The 24806-nt window shown below is 35.0% G+C and overlaps 1 protein-coding gene across 8 annotated transcripts in view; it reads left to right on the top strand.

Annotated features, from left to right (window-relative positions):
• LOC105339998 (uncharacterized) overlaps positions 1 to 20883 on the top strand; it is a 37282-nt gene extending 16399 nt beyond the window's left edge. For 5 of the 8 annotated variants that reach the window (XM_011445820.4, XM_011445822.4, XM_066082266.1 and 2 more), the window contains 8 exons: positions 6145 to 6309; positions 12696 to 12768; positions 15704 to 16042; positions 17254 to 17301; positions 18512 to 18606; positions 18956 to 19036; positions 19407 to 19616; positions 19920 to 20883. In XM_011445820.4, coding sequence (XP_011444122.3) covers positions 6145 to 6309; positions 12696 to 12768; positions 15704 to 16042; positions 17254 to 17301; positions 18512 to 18606; positions 18956 to 19036; positions 19407 to 19616; positions 19920 to 20468 — 1560 coding nt within the window. In that variant the 3' untranslated portion in view covers positions 20469 to 20883. Of the gene's footprint in view, positions 1 to 2990; positions 3442 to 6144; positions 6310 to 12695; positions 12769 to 15703; positions 16043 to 17253; positions 17302 to 18511; positions 18607 to 18955; positions 19037 to 19406; positions 19617 to 19919 lie in introns of those variants that run through there. The other 3 variants (XM_011445824.4, XM_011445825.4, XM_011445821.4) reach the window with 3 other exon arrangements.
• Positions 20884 to 24806: the final 3923 nt, after the last annotated feature.

Here is a 24806-nt window from a genome sequence, read left to right as displayed (position 1 = left end):
GGCAGTCTCCATGTGATAGAAATTGTTTCATTTTAGTAACCAATTGATAATATATTTTCTTTCACATGGGTGCAATATTACTCTGAGTAGCAACTTGAATGTACCCTTTTTTCCTTTTTATATTCTTTCATTTATACTCAGTTTTAATAAAAACATATTTGATGCTTTGCTTAATTTTTTCTAAAAAAGAAATGTCAGCGATATTTTATGTCAGACTTGAAGGAGAGCGGCTCATTTGAGGGAAAAGGATTGAAAAAAGATCAATTGGCATTTTAATCTGTTAATTAATTTAGTCAAAACATGTCAGTTTAAACTTCGCGATTGCTCATCAACGCTGGATAATGTTTGTGCATCGGCAAATGAATCGCATAAAAAATGCGACTTTGTAATGGTTCAGGCATCAGCATGGTGTGAAGTCCCTGTCGTTTTTTTAGCTGCATCTTGTGAATTTTAAAGCCTTTTTGTGAGGTAATTATGTTATGCCAGAGAATGAAACATGGCCTTATTGACTCTTGTGCTATTGTCATTGGGTGATTATAGCAGTTTGTTTTTTATCGTGTGACAAAAAAAGGAAATTAGAAAAAAAAGTTTTGTAATCGTAACCCTTATTTTGCTCCTATCTGCCAAGACAACATGGATCTGACAAGTACTGGCTTTGGATTCCTCGGCAGAAATAAGGTTTTAAATGTGACGCGTGGGACCTTGATATTGTGAAAGCGATAATTCGTACTCTTTTTCCGTCTTTTCTTTTTTTTCTTCTTCTTTTCGATTGGGTAATAGAAATTGAGAGAATTTGCAGAAACATGAGCAAAAATGGAAAAGACTTGTAGACTTGATTGTATTATAGCTGTGAGCCACAAGAGAAGGAATCTGTCATGGGAGATATCTAGGGGGATCCTTTTACAGAGTTAGTAAAATGGAATTCAAAAAGATGATCCAAAACAGTTTTTTTTTTAGGGTTTTTTTAAGGGGGAGGGGAGATATTTTACAAAGGGATGAGGAAGATATGCAAATTCAAGGTTCCAAAAAGATGTGCAAAGGGGAGGTTTGCGATCAAAGCCTTCATAGCTAGGCCCGAACTAGATGCATGTTGTCTACCATAGAAAAATTATTTTTGGTCATAATCAGTAATCTTTCCCCCCCAAAAAAATGATCAAAATGAAAAAGAAATAGTTAGAGGTTTACACATTTCAGTTGAAGTACAAGAAGATATTTTGTTTGTGGTTTGCTGAATTCTCAATCATGCATATGAGTCAGATTGAGTTATTAGACTGTATTAGGTAGGAGTAAAGTGAAATAAAATCCCTCCAGCTAATTCCAGTGGTCAAGCTGGATTTTTTTTCTTTTTTCACTGATCATGTATCGGCAAGAAAAGTGTGAAAGTATAGACCTGGGTACATATTTATGTAGAGAATTAGTTTTGTAGTGTCCCGGGGAAAGGAAGACAGTGAATTGATATTTATTCTGTTTCTGGTTGGCAAAACACCATTAACCTTGTGCAAAAACCTTTGCTGTAGCAGGTGTCTTTCTGTGTTGTAAGAACTATTTCATATATACATTGTAGATTCCCCAAGTGTTTTTTTTTTATTATTGAACATGTACAATAAAAAGTGGTTGTTTTTTGGTTAAAGTTTATACATATTTGTATATCTTACCAGAGTTCACCTCTTTTTAATGTTTACATATATATATATATATACATATATGTATACAATTAAAACAACAATCTGTGTGTTGTTAAACAATTGTTTGACCTTTTTAAGGATAAAAGTCTGTTCGCAGTATATTTTGTTTTAACGATATATCTGTTACCTTGGACATTTTTAACTAAAACTATGCATTTCAATTTTTTTTTTCCAAATTTGATTATTTTCTTCTTTTTATCCAACAATTTCTTTCGCAAGTTCATTGTTGTCTCTTTTTTCCTTTTTGAAAAGCAGTATTTAAGTGTCTATTTTGGTACATATATACTGGTATTTAACAATTGTTTTTATTCATGGCACAGCAGCTGTATAGGCTAACATCTACTGTTAAAAATAGATAGCAAAAATATGTTGTTGTTTTTTTTAATTGAAAGGAAGCAACATTTGTGCAAGAAGACAGTGTTTAAACTATTTTGGCTTAACCTTTAAATTGGAGGTCAATGCACATATTGAATAATTTTCTCATTTAAACCTAAAAAAATCAATGACAAGTATTCTTAAGGGTAATTTAGATGGGGACAAAAAGCAAAAATTGCACAGGCAAATGAGCATTGTGAAGTAACCCAGCCAAAGACTTGTGCAGGAAGTGGGCTAGCTAGCTTGTATGGTACATTGCTCTCTGTATTGCGTGTCTTAGATCTGGAGCTTGCTCCGACTATCAGGCAAGCTTAAAACTTATCCCTACCCTGCACACTACATTAATTTCAGAACATTGTCTCTGTCACGGGTCCCGGTTAGCTAGATGCTCCCGTATATTTGATCTCTGAATGGTTCTGTCTTACAGTATAGAAGGAATTTAGGTGTAACTGGGGTAGATAATATTGTATTTCGGTAATTGCTTCATGGGGCACATAATCCAAGATTTAATTGAGTTAAAAGATTTGCTAAGTGATATTGAAGTCATATTTTTAGAATTGACAAAGGCAGAGTGATTGCTGAGAGCACTATTAAGAAATTAATGTAATTTATCCGATAGAAAGTGTTGTGTATATTGCACTAAAATAATGCCATTTACTCTGTATAAAGTTTCTGTTCATTCATAGTATTTTTCTCAGTCTCTGATTTCAATATGTTCTAAATTTAACAGGTATTTTATTTAGAGTACACACTGTGTTGAGGGCATTGTAAACATTTAAGCCTTTTCAGTATTTAAAGCAATTTCGCAAGACCTGCGTAAAACTGGAACTTTGTGGAAGGAATACTGACTGTAGAAAATTGTTCAAGTCTTATGTTTTTAAAAATGATATAATGGAGGATTTGGGACAAGATATGTATGGTATTCCTGCATGGTGACTTCCTTACAAGGACAATTCTGCCATAGATACCTGACCCTGGCCATTGTGAATGCTGTAATCAGAACCTTTAATCAGTTCCAGGCAGGCAAACTCTTCTGTCAGAAGTCGTAACCGAATTCTCAGTCCCCATACAGGACTCGCCTGAGTGCACTCATAGAAACTCGTTTTGCTGTTCCCGTATGTGTATACATGTGTGCTAAACTTTTGTTCTTTTTGTTTTTCCCCCCTTCTGTTCTCATTGATTGAGTGTGCGTACAAGTCTTCACGTGAACGAGGGAGGGTGAATTGCATGCCGTGGAGGTTCTATAGGTAGATATAGACTCAGGCTTTCAATATGGCCAAGTTTTTTCATGATTGTGCGTGGAATTAACAGAAAATTAGTTGAGAAGAACTTTTAAGAAACAGTCCGACCTTTTCTATTATGACAATGATATAACATAGAGGTAAGATAGCAGGGATATGGAGATATAGTTTCAGTAAGATATTTTGTTTTTGTTTGAAGGAGAGAGGTCTGTTGCAATTGCATTATGAATATTGTTAAATATTCATAAGGACCCAATGTTTTTCAATGATAATATGCTCTTTACTTTATAAATATGTTGTAGAATTTTTTAAGGATTTATTTTCGCATTGGGCAATATTTTGTCCCTCGGGAGCTAACATAATCAATTGTGCCCTCAACCCCTCAACGTCAACATTTATATATTAAATGTGTTGAGTTTACAACTGGAATAATGTTTGGGTTAAGAACAGGTTTTTTGAAAATCACCATTACAGATGTCGTCTGAACTAAAAAGAAATGCAGACTTTGCGACAAATTAGGGTTATCATCAGACTAAGTAGTGCATTTGGTAATAAAACTTGGGCCCATATTGATACTTGCTACAAATATCTGAGTAAGCCCTAGACAATTATCATTCTTGCTTTCAATTTGTCATCTTGCATGCAGTTGATGAGCTCTTGAGAACCATTGCAGAATTTTTGCAAATGAGATCAAAAGAAGCTTATAGACCAAGCTTTCATTCATTATGGAACATCCAAGTTACCGTGTGGTTTGGTGGGTCCTTTGGTTTTTCCATTGTTGCCTCCATTGGCTTGCAAAGACAGGGTTTAATGCAGCAAGATGATTTGGGGTCTGTCTGATGTTGAAAATTGGTGCAAAGAGCTCACATTTTGACCCAGTTTTTCTAAGAGGGGGGAAAAAAAGTTATTGCTGGCATTATAACACGCTTATTTGGCATATAGGATCCTTTATGACCATCTCCTGTCTGCAGAGCCGTATTTCTACATGCAGGACTGTTGAAATGCTTTGGAAATAATCAATAGATCTGCTTTCACTGGATTTTCCCGATGAAAAAATTCTGGATAGGTTGTTAATGATCGTAAACTTAAAGGAAATACATGCAATTAGTGAATGTTGGATAATGACTTAAGTAACCTTTATAATTTAAGGGGTCTTTAACACAAGGGTCATCAAACTGGAAACAAAACAAAAGAAGGAAAGATCTTATGATTCTCCAGCTTTGTTTTTGGAAGAAATATTGTTTTCTAAGTAAGGAAATTAAGAATTTGTCATTTGGTATTAGCCCTTAGATTTTGTAGCATTCTAACATGTTTTTGTGCAGTTCTAGCTGTTTTGGTTGATTTCTCAATCCATTTTGTGTTGTATATCATTGTAAATAAATTGCCCTGTTGATGTTAATTTCTCCAATTTTGGACAATACATTTTTTGGTTCCATGATAATTATAATGTTCTGCACCTTCTGATGGTCAACTAGGCATGAAATTGGGAAACATTCAATCATAAACCATGAAAATTAAATGTGCCAGTAATTAACACAGTAGAAGAGCAATGGATAACCTTGGCCAACATTGAATTTGTTGGTTTCAAACCACAAAACTATATTTGTTGTTGACTAGAATCTATAGCAGAAAATTTGTAAATGGGTAAGATGTTCAGCCAACAGAGGAAAGGTTTTGAGGCGACCTTGGAAGTTGTCTAAGCTAATACAATAATTCTCTCATATTTGAAATGAATGAGAGGGGATTCAAAACTAGGTCCCTCACCAGAGCGTTGAACTTGGGCAGGGATGTTTTTTAGTCGCAGAGTGCATTCATTGCTTTGGCTTATTGATTTGAGTCGATCTGTTGTTGGCCTATTAATAGAGAAATGGAGTAGAGGAACTTTGCATAATGTCACTGTGACTTTGATGCATATGATCAGTGCTGCAGCAGTTTCATTAAAGTTATTTGTAACCTTTGAGTTGACCCCCAACCAATAAGTGATCAATCAATAGGAAGGGCTCAGTAACTTAATGACTGCAGTGTGTACTAATAACTGCACATTAATCCCATATTTATTGCATTTTCCTACTCTCTTCTATTGATTTAAATTTCTTTGCTTAAATTCAGTGAGTGATATTTATAATTTCATCACTAAAAATCTTTACTTTCCTACACATATTTAGTATCAACCACCCACCCACCAACCAATCCTGTTTTCTGATTATTTTAATCAAAGGTCAATGCATGATCTGAGAATAGGTCAAAGGTTATAAGGTTGCATGGCCATAGACATAAGAGAAGCTCCACTCCATTAATGGTATAATTCAAGTGTGGCATTTTCTCTCTCTGTTGAACTTGTGGTCTGTGGGAAGGGAGTTAATGGTTTGTTGTCACCTCACATGGGGAAAAAAAAAGGAAGCTAAGTTGTAGTAGGAAATAGGATTAGAACACAATGAGTCATTCAGAAAAATGTGCCACTTGGTATGGCAGCTTGGGACTATGTTATGTATATAATATGATTTGATTAGAGAATTTAAAGTTTTCATTGTACTAGAATTACACACTGATTAAGAGAAAAATATTGCCATTCAAATCTGTAAGTGCCCGTACCGAGAGAGTGCGGAGTGCAAATTCCCCATTAATTTGGAGGTATTTGTCAAGATGATCAGTGCCAATTAACTAATGTCTCATCAATTGCAGTCTGTACAATTTGATTATTTGTGTGAGCCTGGTTAACAAATGCAACAGTTTTTTCTTAAGTTTCTTGTATTGTCAAATTATGAGATCACATAATGCATCTATATGAATTACAAAGAGAGTTTTGAAATTGATAGGTTGTTTTTTTTATTTTTGTCTTACAGAGACTAGAGAAGCTGTCATTGAAGTGGGACATTGCCAAAAATGATGTCAAGCAAGACCAGCATCAGATGCTCAAGGACAAAGTCCTGTTACAGCAACAGCTCATTAAGAAACAGGACGCCCTCGCACAAGCCAAGCGGGAAGATGCCGATAACGAAGCCCGAAAGGTATGCATAACTTTTCTGGGTTACTAACAGCAAGACTCACTTACATAAAACTCGGATTGAAGGAAATCTTGGGAAGATACAAATCTTATCTGGGTTACATGTATACAGTATAACTTGCTGATGATGAAGAACTCACATAGAAGTAAATTTTGTGAAAACAGGAAGTTACGTCTTTTCTCCCTCAAATCGTAAAGATTTCTGGTTTGGAGCTGAGAATCTTGGTTTGTGTTGAAACTAAGAATTTATGGTTCACAGGGCTTCATTTTACCAGTAAGTTTTACTGTAGGCACAAAATTAGGATGGATTTAGAGGGGGTTTTGATTGCAGGTCATGTGAGCTGTTTCCATGGAAATGAGAATCTGCTGTAGGTCCCTGGTTTCAAGTGGTGAATAGATTTTGGAGTGAAAATACTGTCTAGCACCATTTGAAATCAGTGCATCTTTTAGTGGAATGACAAAGCATGGATTTGGACATTGAAATGTGGCCTTGATATTTGTCTTAGATAGGTGCCCTTTTGATTGGTTGAGGTAACTAAGGCATAGAATGTTTTTCTAGACATCAGTTTTTCTGAACGATCTTGCTTTTCATTGAAGTTTGAATTCTATTTTAACTGGGGATATACAAAATTAATTACTATGTAGCATTTTTGTTTTTATTAGAATTTCTTTAAAACTTTCTAGATTGGTTTCTAAAGTTCTAATTCACAAATGGGACTTTTAATCAAGCTCTTTAGATCAAATGCAAGGACCTTGGAAAATTGAGGGGACTGTTGGTTGCCTGCCTGCAAGACAAAACAGAGTGGTTTTGGGGGAAGTTTTTTTTTGATTTTTTTTGTTTTATCTTCTTCGGAATTTTAATTTTTTTTTAATCCTGCCACCAATAAGAAGACTTTGTAATTCTGACCTCACTTTGAGTTTCTTAACTTCTATTCTGCTTTTTAAAAGGAACTCAAATTTTACACACCATCTCAATAGTTAGTCTAGATTTTGGCAGAGTGAGGGTTTAGAATCTCAGTGTTTGGCATTAAACTGACTGTCCAATATAGATGATGGTGAGAGGATGTGTTTGGGGGACCATTATTTTGCTTTATTTTTTGCAATGCCTTGGGTCAACAACCTTGGAGGTTGGGATCCCTGGTGAAAGTTCAAAGGCTCTGCATCGATCTTTTGCTCGCTGTAATTGGTTGTAGTCCTTGGTCATTACCCAGCTTCAGGGAAAGATAACTCTAGTTTTATTGCTTGGCATGGTGCTTTAATTGTTCCAAGTGTGTACATGAGATTGTTGGAAGTTGATAACAGTTGTTCCCGACAAAAATTTTGTAGCTTTTTCTTATTTTTGACAGCATAATTAGATCAAGCGTTACAAAATGTTTCTTACATTCCAAGTTTAAGCCCAAATAGAAAATTTTGTTCATGAATTTTGAAACATGAAAGCAACACAAATTGATAATTTATAGGCTTTGAATGGATTTGTCAGTATCCCTTTATGAGAAATCCATTAGTTGGTAGATGCATCTATACTTGAAACATTGATCTTTTTTGGAATTTTTTTTTTTTAAGTTCCTTTGTGTAAAACGTGATGAATAGAACATAGAAGGCGATGCCTGAATAATTGTTTAAATTATTAATGCCTCCCAGATGCTCCTGATAAAAGGACCAATATAGGATATATGTACATCTCAGTGGCTCTAGCATTTAAATCATTCATATCAAAGATAATGCTCCACTGAGGCCTTTGTTTTTGAAACTCATGCAGGACGAAGAGATGGATATTGCAGAATTCAAGATCTTGCGTGTTAATTAGGCATTGCATTGGATTGTTGTAAAGGCTGCAGTTTGCTGTAGATTTGGAATGCTAGAGACGATTTGGAATGCTAGAGACGACTCTCCAAAAATAGGATTGAATTGTTCCATGGAGAGTTTGACATCTCGAATAGGAGTAGTCTGACCTTATGTGGTAGTTAGAAACACACAAGTTGATGTAATCTTGGCCTGTTGGAACCTACAGACTATTGAATCACCCTAATATAGCATATATGTATATATACGGTGGCTAGAGCTGGAAAAGATGATTGAGGGAGCAATAGAGACAGATAATACCTCTATCGTTATGCCCATTGTGAGCGATGGTCACCAAGACTGTATATTGTGAGAACAAAGCGTGGTCAATCAATTGGAATTCAAGAGAGACTGGGTCAGTGCAGGAGTGATTGACAATCGAGTCTTCCGTGGTCTATGTACAGTCTACGCAAATTATTGACGCTATTTTGAGCCGTTGGCATGTACACAAGTACATGAAAGGTATGGATTGATGCTAATATAATTTTCTTTCTACTGCAAATTTGAGAGGCAGGAATCTGTGAATGAACAAAGTGGCTACTTTTTGGGGGTAGATTTATCAGTAGAACGGCACCTGTGTTTTACCCTCCTTGGGACGCCTACCATGGGTGCAGACTAGAAGTTGTGAATGCTAGAGTCTCACTGCTTTCTCCTGTACATTAACAATTTATTGGGCTGGGAGCTACATCTATATATTGATTCGCATTGCTTGTTTTTTATCGATCTCAAAGAGGACTGATTCTCTTCCTAAACATAGATACCAGGCTCATTAAATTTGGACCGCGTGCCTCCGAAAATCGTCTGTCTGGTGTGGAACTGACAGTTCATTCATGGGCTCTTCTTCCAAGGGTGTACAGACTTTTAGGATCCCTATCTCATTGAAATCGAGTACAACAAATTATTGGCAGAAAAATTAAGGCCTCATGATGTTGCAGGTATTTGCTTTGAAATCTTTGTTCAGGTTTTGATAGCGATGTCGCTTTTGTTTAATGTGTAATGGGGAAATGGGATCTGCGCATTGAGTATATGTAACACAGTATGCATTTCATATTAACTTGTCGTTGAATATTTTCTGAAATTAATCAATTATGAAGTAGATTCACGGAGACTTGGGGATTCTGCAGCGGGCCCCGGCATTGATTCCATCATTGAGTGCATCCATTGATTCAGTCACTTGGCTAGGTTTAATTCGGATAAACTCAACTTCTTCAGGTAATAAAAAAAAGTATCCCATGTGGAGATACAGTAAATGAGAAAATACTGGGAGGGAAGTAGTAGAAAAATATGAATGAATTGAAACCATTTGGCCATGTTCTTTCTGAAATCAGGTTCCATGTTGTGTGGTTTTTCAGGTGCTTTCATTTCCTGCAATTCCTGGTTTGTGGGTTTTCCTGGTTTTGTGATTTCCTGGTTCAGAAAACGTAAGGCCTGATGCTAATGGGCTTATTTGTATATTTGCAGCTATATTTGTCTGTCTGGCACATGTTGAGGCAAAAGAGTTGCAGAATAACACTTGTATGCAGACTGATTCATTGATTGCATTATGTTTGATGTCCCAAAGAGAATCTTAATTAGATTCCAAGACAAATGTCTATACCACTACTAAAGGACAGTGTAGTCCATGTTGATTATCAATTTTGTCTTGTAATGGTTTTGTCTCTGCATGGACCTCTGTTTTGCAATGTTTTATCCATTTGAATTTGATTATTCTAATTTGGAGGTTAGCGAAAAAGAACAAAAATTAAGTTTAAATTTTGTCAATTTGCAGATGCTAGAAAAAGACAACATTTTCTGGTGTTAGAAGTTTGATTTTTAAGGTTTTCTTCATAATACAGTTTTTTGTTTTTTTTAAAGAAAGATGGGGTTTTTTTTAAAGTGCATAAATGGAGAAATGAAGTCATGCCTTTCACTGGTTAGAAACTGTAGTTTGGAATGGACAAGTAAGACCTGTTTCTTACAATAGCCCTTTGATGTACAAATGTTTTTTCTACGAATCAATAGGACATTAACTGTGGGGAAGAGAGAAAACAATAAAAAATTGATCAGACCTAGCTCTGATATGGCCAGAAGATAGCATTCCTTCATGTGTGATTACCAAGTAGTCATCATCTAATGGTCGGTTTCACTGAAGTTGAGGGGGCTATCCATTCCAGGGCCAATGGACCTTGATGGGCTGTACACCAACACAGGCCATTGTCTTAACAGTAGGGCAGTCAAAGTACACTGTATGATGAATGGGGAGGTAGAATTCCTCTTGAACTTGTAAGCAAACTCTAGAGGTAAAATAATTGTGTCAATTCTATCTGAAAAATGAGGGTTTTTTGTGTTTGTTCATTTTTTTTTTCTTTTCTTTTTTTTCTATTTTTTTTTTTTATTCTTTTGGGGGGGGGTTTCATTTTTTTATGAGGAAATTCCAAGTGTATAAGATACTTAGAATTTGGATTTGATCTAGAAAAGGAAATACAAAGTTGGCTTAATTGTTACCTATTATGAAACCTCTTTTGAATTTTGCTGCCTAAGAATAAACTTTCTCGAACTATTAAATTGACTTTGCCTTAGAACGATTCTTTTAGATGGCCAAGGGAGATAAGTAATGGAACAAGGGAAGAAACTGCAGGGGGAAACGACAGCAAAGGGAAACAACTGAGACACGCTACTGGCTGACAGCCTGGTCTCATGTGGTGAATAGATGAAATCAAGTTCTAGCACCATTTGAAATCAGTTTGTCTGAGTGGCACAGCATCTGAATGTTACCACAGGAAATGTGGGGGGAATTAATAGAGGGAGAATCATCATGTTATTGTAAAGCATAATGGTCAATTCCCTTTTAGCAATTTTTTTCTGCTATGTATGAAAAATCAGGAGAAATGAGATGAGCAACTTTTCAAAAAAAATCATTTCATTGTTTTCATATAGTTATTTACCATCATATGGAAGTTTACTACTAAAAACATTGGATAAATATTGTGTGTGTTTTCTCTAAGCTTTGGTTGTCAAAGGTCAATGTTCAAAGGAATCTCTTTCAATATTCACCCTTCAAAGGAATAGGCATCAGTTGTAATTTATAGTAGAGCATACAGGTATATTGATTGCATTTTTGAAGAGTTTGTTCAGACATATACAAAAAATGGTAGAAAAGCATCAAAGTGCCTTATTGCAAACCTTTAATAAAAAAAAGCATGCATATTTAAGCAAAATTCAAGTGCATAGAAATTCTTTTGTATGAAAAAATGGATTTCATTACTCACCCCATCCTATAGAGCTACATTTCATGAAATTTAAATGATCTTTTTTTTTTAATTACAAGGAGCGATGCTTGGCGGTTATTGAACCTAATCACGTCGATCTGTCATTTTTTGAATGGGTTTCTTCAATGTCTTTTTTTTTTCATCGAAGTGTTTGGCTATGTTATATTTGTACATTGTCTACTGAGTAGGAAAGATATAGCTCATTTTTTTTAGTGTGAACAGAATCAGATGTGTTTGAAAACACTGGGACTTTGACTATTTATTTTTTGTTCAACCCCAAAAAAATAAGGATTCAAAAGCCTCGATAGACAGATTTCGAAGGATTTTTGAGAGAGGACTATAATGGTTAGGGAATAGAATCCCCTGTTTGAACAATCAGTACTGAAAATCTTTGTCTTTGTCTCCAAGAAATGGATGAACATCTAGAAATTTAATCAGTGAATGGCTCATTGAAGAAGACAATATATCTACACAACAGAAGAAGATAAAAAAAACAAAAAAAAGAGCCTCCATTGTTTCTTTGGAGAGGAATTTGTTAATTGTTCAATGCCATGCCTGTAAGTGCAGTTTGCCGTTTTCCAGTTGGTGTCATTCACACAAGTGTATAGAGCTAGTGCGTTAGTGATCCTCCATTGGTTACATTGTGTTGGATAGGCCTCAGTTTTAGTCACGCCGGGCTGGGTAGATTATTGTCATGTCCCCGAGATTTTCATAAATATACGACTTCCCTTTGTCTAGTTGTGCGGCTCTTGTTTCATGGGTAAACCCCATAGAGATTTCAGATTAATTAAAACGACAATTTTTTTTTTTTTAAAGTCATTGTGCAGTTTTGAAAATATATGGAGTGAAACCAAATTTTGTTCTTTGTTAAATGAGTTTGGTTTTTAATTTAGATTTGTTAACTGTTTCATGTGGATTGTATTGCTTACTCCTTAATTTGCTCTCTCTCTCTTTCTATGGTGTAGAACAATGAATGTATGCTAATGATAAAATTTGATATTCCTTACATGCAAGCTCCAAAGTTAAGCTTGAAAAATGAAAACTGCAAAATATAAATTACAAAGGTAATGAGAATTGTTGATTAAATTATTAAAAATTTTGAGTTTTGTGCCATAATTACCGGTAAGAGTTAATTACTTAAATTACTTTCGTGTTAGATGTTAGATAACAATATTTTGTTCATGTTTAAATAATTGTCCGTTCAGGGGTTTAATTTTTTTTTTAATATCCTTGTTTATCTTTTATATCGTGTACAGACTTTTTGGCTGTAGTCAGTCTAAATATTGAAGTTTTTTTTCAGCAAAAGGAGTTGGAGAAGGCAAAGAAACAGGCCAAAGAGGCAGCTTTACTTCAACAGTGCAAAAATTCTATAGGTAAGTCCAGAAACAAGACACCCTCCAAGTGCTCTAGACCCCAATATATGTACGAAACCCAGATGTTCATGGCAAGTTACTTCTGACTTGGCGCCATGTTCCACATTAGAATTTGGACTTAAATCAAGGCTGCTACTTTTAGGAGCCCTTTACAGTCCAAGCAGAAGTGCAGAAGTTCTGTAATGACATATTTAAATATAAGTTCCCTACTCACAAGCAAGAATTGTCAATGAGTTCTCAAATTGACCAGCAAGAGTAAGTCAAAATTTAGAAGAATAAGTTGGTACAAGTTTTACAGGCAAGTCAGTTGGAAGTTGTTATGTCAAGAAAGGAAAAATTACAATTTCTGTGAACAAACAGTGTTTTTGGCTAGTACCATGGGCGAGAGAGTCAAGGCAGTGTTGCTTGTGGTTAATCCACTTTCTTTATGCAACTTTTTGTCCTCACCTGTTGGTCTTTGTAGCTGCAATGTCAAAGTTGCTTGTCAAATTAAGTATTGCACACAAAATTTGTACTTTTCCCAGATGAAATTTCCATTTTGTTGAGGGGGTTTTTAATTGGTCCTCTTTAACCTATTTAAGACTAATTTTAGGCAAAAAGATGGTTAAGAAGGCTGTGCATTTGTGTGTCACTAGACCATTTTAACCTTGAATCACAGAAGAGTTTTTTGGTGGACTCAATCAAAAGGTTTATTGGGGCAGAAACTGTGCTCTGTTTGGATTCACCGAGCTGCATTGTTGATGATTATATGCAATAAATGTGGTGAAATAATTGTTTAAATCTCTCCCCCTTGAATTTTACTCTGTAGTTTGCAAACCTAACCCCTTTATGTTATTAGAATAGACCTCAAATCAGAAAGCTTTATGGAGATAATGCATTTCTTTCTTTTTTCAAGAAAGCTATTATTGTGTAAAAAAAAAAAATGAAGTTGAAGAAAATTTGATATAACAAAAAATCTTAATTTTAGTCAATTCAGTTTAGGCAATCTTATTCTCTCATCTTCAGGGTTGATAACTGTAATGCTAAATGCTTGATTAAGGTACTCTATGTAAATCAGATACTTAGAAAGAGTTGTTCCTCCTGAATTGTTTAAAGTCCTGCGAATTTGAAGAATTCAGCGGATAATGTACTTCAGTTTTAATTCCTGGGTTGTTTTTGATTGACGTGTGTATACAGGTCTCGCTGTGGACATAAATAATTACAGGTGTATTTACAGAGTTTGCTGACATTGTTACTCCTTAAAATAAACAAGCTTACCTGTAGGGGGATCAATCTTGATTAAAAGAGGCCTCCAGGTGTCGGGATTAAGCCGCAGGATGAAAGTTTCTCAGGTGTTTCATCTTTTAAAATAGTTCACCTGTAAAATGGATGCAGAGATAAAAACCTACCTGCACTCCAATAAATATAATTTGGGTATTTCTATACTTTAATAAAATAGGTACAGGCAAAAAAAAAAATTTTTAACTGTTCATTTACACCTGATGGAATGGGGTGTAGATGGTAGGGTAAATTTTCTTTAGAGTTAATTGCCCAAAGCTCGTTAACCTTTTTTTTTTTTTTAGATGTAAACTTCTTTATAAAATTTACATATTCTGAAATTGGAGAGCTGGTTAAGATAATCTTTGTTATGGATTAGTTGAATGGGGTAATCTGCTAATCTTAATAATAAAGATTTAGTTGGATTCAATGTATCGGATGCATTCAAAAGGAATTAAATAGGGCCGTAAATCTACCTGGATAATCCCAACTCAATATCGCCATGCAATTGTAACCCATACCTGGTTATATACCTGTTCCTAACCTGAACACGCTGTGGCAAGGTATATACAGGTATACCTGTGGTAGATGGGAAATCTTTATAACGTGTATGAATATTATCTGTAGCTGCACTCGGAACCGACTGATTCTGATCAAAATTTGGAACTCTACAATGACAATTTCAAGTTGTTGATTGAAGGATCGAGAGAGATATTTACACATGTGGGTTTGTCACTGTGGGAATGGAACTAAGAGATTTGGGACACATCTAAGTAAACCCTGGACTGTGATCTCTAAAGGTGTTGTTTCTCTGTGCTAGTTTCCCCGTTTCTTGTCCACCATGTTTCCGTCTAGATCCCGACTTTCTAACTCCATCGGGTCATCGTCAAGCAGTCTGGAGGCAATCTCAGGTAAAATCGGACAGGTGTATGTTACAGCGTGTACAGGCATTTCAATTGTAAATTCACAGGGGTCTCCACACACTTGGTACTTCTGTAATGTTGTCGTTTGAAATCATGTGTAGTTATTTTAGGAGTGGTTCAAAATATGTCTTTTAAAATTTTCATATCTAAAAGTTTATAAAGTGTTTAATGTTTATATACATTTAGGTATTTGAAAGTTGTTTATATGCACATAAAAGCCAGGAATCAATGATACAATGAGGTACCGTTTCTGCTAAATCTGCATCTTCCTTATTGAAATATTCAATTCATTGGATGCGTCGAGTTCCATTTTGTGCTAGATGCGCGATGTGGGGGTTATGATGTGAAGAAATTCAAAATATAAATCACTGCAGCAGACCGGCAAAAATCAATAGTGGGGTTTCTTATCCACATCAGACTCTACATAGGGGAGGCCTCGACAGATACTGAAACAGATTTATGGCCAAGTCAGGAGAGATTGTTCTCCCACCATGTCCCTCTGGGATCTGAGTGTTTGTCTAGGTCAGAGGTCAAATCAGCCGTAGGTCAGATTTATTCTGAGTGTATTGGTTACGTATGATTAACATCATAATATCAAATACTAAACAATTTTTTGTTTATAAGTTGTATGGTTTTTTTTGTTCGTAAAATGGCGATTAGTTTTGTTGCTGTTTATTTTTTAAAGTAAAAGTGGTTATGTGTGCAATTTATTGGAAAAAAACAAAACAGTGGGTTCATCTTGCTTTTTTTTTCAGAGGAAGACAGGAGGTCTGCCAGTAAAGAGAGAAAATCCAAGGCCAAAGCTTCCGTCACCACCCCACCCACCCCTTCATCCAATGTCCCCTCCAGCCCCATCAGAACGCCCTCCAAGTCGCGGCGTTTCCACCCCAACCTGTCGCCGGTCAGTCGCACCCCCACAAACACGGAGCTTCTGGACCGCGACCCCTCCTGGAGCATGCCCGAGGGGGAGAAGCTTCAGTGGCACCAGAAGCAGCTGTACCAGGTGCTGGGTAAAGGGGCCGACTACTTCCTGCACCCCAAGATAGAGAAGAAGGCTGTTAAGCCCATCAACAGCAAGCTCAGGAAGGAAGGAGGTGGGTTACTGTAAATCGTGTTAAATATGCATTTCTACTTGGCTTTTTGTATGATTTGTATGTATCTATGTATAGGTGTTTATCCCTGCATGTATGTACAAAATGTATCAATTTATATTAATGGTGTACGCAGATATTGCTTTACCTAAATAGCTTTCAATTTAATTATTATTACGTATTATTCTTTTTGGTCTTGTTGATAACATTCAGAAGTGTTTTCAGAATATGATAGTCTAAGATAAGGGCAAAAAATATTGAAGGCTTATATCTTTTGGAGTTTTTGAGAAGTTGCAAGTAGTTTTTGGCTCTATTATGAAAGTTTAGGAGAGAGTTATGTCCCTTTCTGATAGAGATGATTGCATGTAAAACAGAACCACTAAAATAAAATAAAAACTTTTCATAGCTGAACATTCTTGTATGAAATATTCAAAACAAAATTTGATTTGATCAGACAATACATTTTTCACTGCAACCTATTTTATCAAGATACTGGCAATAAAACAAACAGGTTTTTTATACTCTTTTATTATCGTTTTTGTATTTTTGCAAATTAAACAATGGACTACCCATGCTCACACTATCGAATGTCTAGATTGCTATACAAGTTATTTGCGCAGTGCTGTAAACATTCTGTCTTTATGAAGTTTATCTTGGCTTCCATCTTCAGACGTGCTATTTTAACTGTCCCTATTGCACTTAATATGTGCAGTGCATCTTCTTAATTGGTTGTGAGATAAAAAACACTCAAGTATTGCTTGCATGTTGCTGGTTTTAAAATGGTCATAAATGGTACACGAATATCACAGATTCTTTTCTGTTTTTAGCGTTATTGTAAAATGATTATATCTTTATATGTACAGCAGAAGAAGCAAAGCTATTAATTATTTTTTGTCAATAAAAACAAAGTAGTATCTTTTCTTTTAAAAAATTGAGAAGAGTATACATGTACCATTACCAATATCATTCAACAATATGATATTTGGCCATCAGGTTTCATAGAAGAGGCTTATATGGTTACTTTTGTTTTTTATTTTATTTTGTAAAACATGTATCAATTTAATTAACACATCTTTAATTTTAAGTGTATAGCTGACATGTATATGTATATCCCCAGCTTGCATCGTAATACATTTAATTTCATTTCCATTGCTTCGCCTGCATTTTGGTTAACAGATGTGTATCTATATGACAAATGCTTGCCTCTCTCACAGGAAAACGCAGAAAGCGGGAGAGTTCCGAGATGTCCTTTGATTCCCTAGGTAATCGGTTGTCTCCCTTGATCCAGTGTGGACAATATATTCCCTGTGTTGTTCTTCCCTACCCCATCAGACACTGGCAAATTGATAATTCCTCCATAACAATGAGACATTTACCAATATCTCATCCATAATTTATTGTTTATAGAGGCTCTGTGCATGTTCCTCTTTTTATTCACTGATTTAGTACAGCTGTTATACTAAAATCTTGTTATATGATTATAAATAGTTTATGAATTGAAATCAATTTTAAAATGTAAAGAGAGATAACTCCTATTTGAGAAGATCAATTTGCCAGTGTCGGTGGCTATTTTAACAGTCAGTCAGTCACAACATTTAAAGTTTGTAGGTGCAGGAGGGAGAAAGGTGGAATATTTAAACTTAAATTTGTGTACAATGTTTATTTAAATGGTCATTGGAAATCAGTTTGACCTTTGTAAGAATGCCAAAAGAAAAAAAATGAAATCTGATTATCAAAGATTAAAATTTAAGTCACTTTGTTTTCATCACCATATTTGTTATTTGTTAATTAACAATGTTTATTATATACCAAATTTAAGTTTAATCAGAACATCTACAAGATGGTTAAGTTTAAATGTCTCCATTTTTGTTTTAATTTTCCCTTTGGAAAACACTTTAAACCTTGAAAATGTTAATGTTACAATACTTTTACTGATTTCAACGTTTATTCATTTATCTCATGAGTAGACCCATCGCAATGAATATATGTTTTAAAAATGGAGACATTTATTGAAATAACTGACTTAAAATGATTAATTACTGCTGTCATTTTCGAATGTGATAGAAAGTTGTAATGTTATTTGTCCTGGTTGAATTTAGATTTGGTATAATAATGTGTTTTGATCCCTAACCCGATGTACCCAAAGTTGTGTGTGCATGCTTACCCCTGCAATATATACTGGTACTTAGTCATTTGAATTATGAGACAGATGTAGACAGATTTTAACAAGTCCACCATGAATGGTATACATTTGTTTAAACAGAGGGTTTTATTTTATATTTTTCTTGGATCTATAACTATATATTTGTACCATTTAAAGGTGGTGAAAATTGTATAATTGTTGAATGCTACTTGTTCTGTGTGATTTGCAATAGAAAAATTCATTGGTTTGAACTACATAAACTTTATTTTTGCTCTCATTAATCAGAATCTATTGAGTTTTCTTTATCAGGGTATTTTTGTTTTTAACAGGTCGAGCTGGTGTGGACAGACTGTTGAAGACCCTGAGGGACGAGTCCCAGATCAGACTGCTGAAGGCTGACGCCCACATTCCCCAGGAGCTGAAGGTAAACAGGGGTGGCATTAAACCATTAACAACTATGTATAAACGTACATTAAACCGGGCCTCTCAGTAACAGTAGTTGTCAGCCAGTTAGCTGATAATGCATTACATGCAATATTAATCAACAAATGTATATATATATTTTTAATATAAAGACAAAACGAACGAGATTAACAATGCCAGAGCAAATGTAAACCTGCAATCTGCAGTTGACAAAAGATTTAATGAATCAAACAGCTTTGTAACATAAACAAAAATGCTGTTATGCATAAATAAATATACCACTACATGTATTGCATGTCGATTATATTAACCTTGACAAATTGTCATGTAATAACCTTGAACCTTAACAGGACACCTTTGGAGCCTTTGTGAGGGAGAGTGTCGGCAAGGACCGCCCACCAGTCAGGAGGTTTTTCTGTCCACAAGAAGACGTAAGCACTTAGTGGTTGTGGTTGTACAAGAAACAGCAGTGTGCTCAATTCTAAATGGCACTGTGCTGAGTGTGCTCCATTCAGTTTGGTGCACCATAAAGCACAAAATCTCAAATTCATCTGAGATTCAGACAGTCATTAATAAAGTTTATAAATGCATGTTCTACTGTTAATGAGATTAATCAATCATAGATTTAAAAATTAATGTATACATAAACTGGATTACTAATACAGAAAAATAATATAACATACATCTCCAATATAAATGATTAATTAAGTGTCATATTTAACAAATGGCTTCTTTTTTTCTTAACAAAGATTGAATTATCATTATTTGTTTAAACATGTAGATGTACACTTTGTTTCACAGGTTCCCGAGTTGGCTCGCCTACAAGACCATTCAAAGACTGCTCGCGTGCGCCATTACAAGCACAGAGTAGACCTAATGTACCGGGCCTCCAGGAACAATGAGGACCGCACCAACATCCTGATCCACAACAACCCACCCCCTGAGGTGGCTTCCCTTGATACTGACCAGGACGGGGTGGGGCGTTACCTCCCCTCATGGATGGACGATAGAGTAAGTGACCAAAAAAAGAAAACCAGGGTAATCTCTCTAGATTCACCACACTGAATGTTAAGAGGAGGGATGTAGGATTGAGATTGTTTAGATAAATTTATGCTGTTAAGTCAAGAATAAATTCATAGGTCATTAACTTACTGATTGGTCTCAGATTTACATCAAATTTACTTTGATCAGAAGTTATGACAGAAAAATAACATGGCATGCCGTACAGTTTTGGCTATAATTTAATGCAATAGACTTAAAAACTTTTCCAAGATACACTCGGTATCTTATGAAGTTTTATTTTTTGACTTTCAGGCAGAATCTGAGCCAGATTACATGAAATGGGTGAAGGAAGGAGGAAACACCCACCGTGACCTCACCAGCCAGCCAATCAAAGAAGACGATGAGGACTGGCAGAAACCAGAGGAAGACTTGGGTGGCGAGGGATTCACAGATGAGGTCATCCTCCAGATGAGTCGCCGGAAACACCGTCATCCACAGCCTAAGTACATCTTCATGAAGGAGGAGGACACGAATGTCAAGGGGACCTTTACAGACAAGTTCCGAGACATGTATGACAACGCAGACATCCCGCGACCATTCAACGCGACCAAGCTGCCGACCCCCACCAAATCCAAGTCTGTGCTGGGTCTGACGACGGAGGACTTGGTAGAGGACAGGACTTCCTGTCAGTCCGCCCCGGTCCCCGAGAGGCATCGACGTTACTACGACTACATCTCTCAATGGGAGCCTCTCAGCATGAACGCACTGATCGAGTACACGCAGAAGAAAGAGGCGGAGGGAGTCGGAGAGTACAACCAGGGTCGACCCAAAATGTGGTCCACGCAGGTCAAGGTCACATGACCCGCCTGAGCCAATGGTTGACGATTAAAGACTATAGCTGTGATACATAAAAGACTTGTGATATAATGATAATAATTGTGTGAAATTAGATTTTATACATAATCATGATTATATAATTTGTTTTTACAAATATATTATCTTTACTGAGTTTAATTCTCTATCTTGTTTGAAAAAAACATTCAGTAGATTTTTCGACAATATTTATATAATAAGTATATGTAAACTATGGATCTGTTTATTTAATGATCAGACTTGATTTGATTCAGTATTATTTTTGAGAGTGTTGATGAAATACTGTAAGTGATATTTGTTGATTTAATAACTCTATTTTTCTTGTCCGTCCAGGTGAATGGATTTTTACTGTTTATATATTTCTTGTGCTTTTACAAGATTCATTAAATTTTGTTACAATTGAGCTTTAAAAAACTCTTGTTGTGATTTGGAAAACTCACTCTCACTAGGTTTTGATACAAAGTGCCATTATTTCATTTTGTGGAATTAGAGTGCTGTGCGGAGATTTAATGGTAAAGTTCTCCAATCCTCAGCCTCAAAGTGTTTCTATCATTCTTAATCTAAGAATGTTGTGTGTTGCTCCTCACAACTTTCATACATGCACATTCACACATACATATTAAATATAAGATGAAAAAAAAAAATAATGTTCATTATGATAACCAGTCATTTACAAAGTCTTGACAAATTTGTCAACCTGAGGTATAATGAAACGGAATAAACAAAAAGGAAACGTTTATAGGTTTAAAGACAGACCAAACCAAAATCTTCATTTCTAACTTTTTGTTGGTAGAAGTGTGATAGACTTATGGTGTGTATATATATATATATAGATATATATATACACACACACACACACACACACACTTTCTGGATATGTAAGAGTTTTGCTCTAGATTGTTAAAACATCTCCATCTTGGTTATAACTTGCTGAGCAGAGGAAAATCTATTATAGACGGAAAGTCTCGCTCTATAAAGGGCTCTTAACTTGAAGGGCCCACAGTATATACTAATGAAATATATTTTTTGGACTTCGTGTCCAAAGCTGTACATTTTGAGTAAGTTTTCTGCAAAAATATTTAAGACAATGCTTACCGTTACGTAATCGGGTACTCTATATCTTGGTCCAAAATGGCAGATCACTCCAAAGTGTCCAAAATTATCAAGGAATCGGACTTTTTCAAGATGACCGTATGTGGTTTAAAAAGAAAATCGAAAATGTGCACAAACGATAATATTAGCATATTGTAATATAGTATGAGCATCGAATCTTGTCAATAACAAGTGAAAAGCTGTCAATGTGACAGCAAACCGGGTTTTCTTTTATGTGAACTGTATCCATAATCCATGTCAACCCATATCCAGTGAAATGGTGTACCCTATATGCAAGATTTTGCCAAAAAATGACTAAGTTCAAAAGCTGGTATTTTTTTCATGAATTATTGGAAATCAAAATCCTTGCAATATGCACACCTCTGATATATGTACAATTGATCTGCAAAAGAACAACTTCCTATCTTGAAAGCTGTAGGGGGAGTTATCCGTACAATGAGGGTACCCTATATGCAATATTTGGCAAAAAAATGACTAAGTTCAAAAGCTGGTATTTTTTTCATAAAATATCAGAAATAAAAATCCTAGCAATATGCACACCTCTGATATATGTACAATTGATCTGCAAAAGAACAACTTGCTACCTTGAAAACTGTAGGAGGAGTTATCCGTACAATGAGGGTACCCTATATGCAATATTTTGCCAAAAAATGACTAAGTTCAAAAGCTGGTATTTTTTTCATAAATTATCGGAAATCAAAACCCTAGCAATATGCACACCTCTGATATATGTACAATTGATCTGCAAAAGAACAACTTCATATCTTGAAAACTGTAGGAGGAGTTATCCGTACAATGAGGGTACCCTTTTGGCAGCCGCACGCCCGCCATTTTCACCATTTTAATAACCGGATTTTTCCTTCGGAAAACACGGTTAAAAACATTTAAGAATGTTGTTTGGAATATTCTTCGATGGGTTTATTTTGTCATATAATCCTATATCAATTGAAACAATTAAAAAGAAAAAAAGGATACATATATTTATTATCAAGATGCTAGGAAAACCATTTCTGTGCCATTACTATATATGCACATGTACATAAAGAGATGAAATTAGTATAATGGCGAAAATAAAGATGTAAACTAATTAAGTGAAAAGGAAAATAATGGGTGAGCGCGAAAATTGAAGTAAAATTTCAAGGTTATACCGATTTTTACCCCATTTTTAATGGCAATTTTAACGAAACGTCAATATTTTTGTGCACTGTTCTCCACAGCAGAAGAGCTGCATGAACTACACTGCGGACAAAAGAGGATGACACACAATTTCAAAACCAGTTAGAAACAATTGGAAACTCTGCGTGCTAAATTTCCTGTTTAAATTTTAATGCACTACGTGAATATTTATCAACTTTTCTAATATGATACAGTATATGCACAACGCTTGATACAAATACTCGAGTAACAGTAACGATCAATGGATACTTATAAATTATCCATTAAAAACCTGTAGGGCTTGGCATGATTTGAACTAAAGGTTTAATTAACATCTTTTTATCCCCCCTCCCGTTTTTTCAAGCCTAGAACAGTTAACTTGAGCAATAGTAATCCATTACAACAAATTTAAACATTGAAATTCAACTTGAGTTACAAGCAAGATACAAAGATCAGAATTCCGTAAAACAAGCTCGATTCTTGTTACTGTTTTCAAGTAATGTACATGTAAGGATGAATAAAATTATTACATATTTACATATTGTAACTCGTGGCAAACAAAATAAACTGCTTTATAGTATTCTATAACCCATAATATCCCTTGATAATTTCATAAGTAGAAAAAACACAATTTGAAGCATTGTAACTAAAGTTATCCAATCCATATTGATATTTATTGGACCTAATTTTCTAACATTGAAGATCCATCATAATTCTGATTTTAATTCGAAGCATGTTAGAGTAGAAAAGATTTAAAAAAAAAACCACAAAAACGTTACTGCTTATAAGAAGTAATTAATTAAAGAAAATTGAAATAAGGTCTATAGGTCTCTATTTTTTTTTTTTTTTTTTTTTTTGAAAATGAAAAAAGTAAACGCTTAGAATATCAATAAATGCTTAGGTGGAGAAATGTATAAATTAATCATTAGGAATATAGAAAACCAATTGAAAAGATAAACAAATTTTATACTGGATATATTTTATTAGAATTGATTTAAAAGCAAGGGGGGGGGGAACTTTTCAAGCACTTGAAGCGGTCATTAGGACGCAATTCCGCTCCTACATGTATACTAGTATACTGGTACTTAAACATGAACATTATGTCTAAGTAAATACTAAGTATTAATCAATACACATGTGTTTTGAATCCATATTCAATGAATCCTGGGCTATTGTGGGTCGTTAAAGGCTAAAAAGCTATTACCTGAAACACAATCATACTTTTTCTTATTAGCATAATTTATTCCAGTGTTCACGGTTCATGAAAATTAGAAAAGTTGTTAAAAAAAGCATAAACGCCAAAACCTTTAAACATCAATATTTGGAAAATTATTTTCTATTCGATAGATACCGCTCCTAAAAATTTAGGGGTGGGGTGGTTCATTTTCTGTATGTAAATTGAAGAAAAATGTAGTTTTCCAAATAAATTGAAGGGGAATATCGAACAGTCCCCTGATTTAACTTGATTGAGGTTTATTTCAAACCCATCATTTTATTAAATGTTGTATAGCTTAGTATTTCTATTCAGTATCGGTCATTTGCGAATTACATGTATACAACTTGTTGCCTCATAGATACCCTTTATTTTCGTGTAAAATGGATTTTATTCAGTAAAAAAAAAAAAACACTCTCCGTTTTATTAAAAGATAAAAGTGTATAAAAATTGTTAATCCTATAAGATTGATCAATGTTTAATATGACGTATAAATTATGTTAAGCTCTATACGGATTGAATTTTTTAGCCATCGATTTAGACGGGGCGCCATTGAAAAAAGAAAAATAAAAGCAACCGTGTATATATATATATTTTTTTGTTTTATTTTTTTTTTTGGGGGGGGGGGGGTTGCATGGTTACATGTATACTTATAAATCAGTGGCGTAGCTAGACCAGAAACGAAGTGCTTGCTTAAAATGGCAGGGGGTGACCGGTCTGTGGGCCGCCATGAGGCCCCAAGTGGGTACAGGGCGAAGCCTGGTGGGGGCTCAGGGGGCGAAGGCCCCGGAAGCTCATGGATTCTGACGATTTTTAACAATAAAATTCTTCGCAGAAATTGAAAG

Source organism: Magallana gigas, chromosome 4 (genome assembly GCF_963853765.1).
Source record: "Magallana gigas chromosome 4, xbMagGiga1.1, whole genome shotgun sequence".
Taxonomy (NCBI): domain Eukaryota; kingdom Metazoa; phylum Mollusca; class Bivalvia; order Ostreida; family Ostreidae; genus Magallana; species Magallana gigas.
The sequence above is the reverse complement of the archived record's forward strand: the minus strand, read 5'-3'. Positions and strand labels throughout refer to the sequence as shown.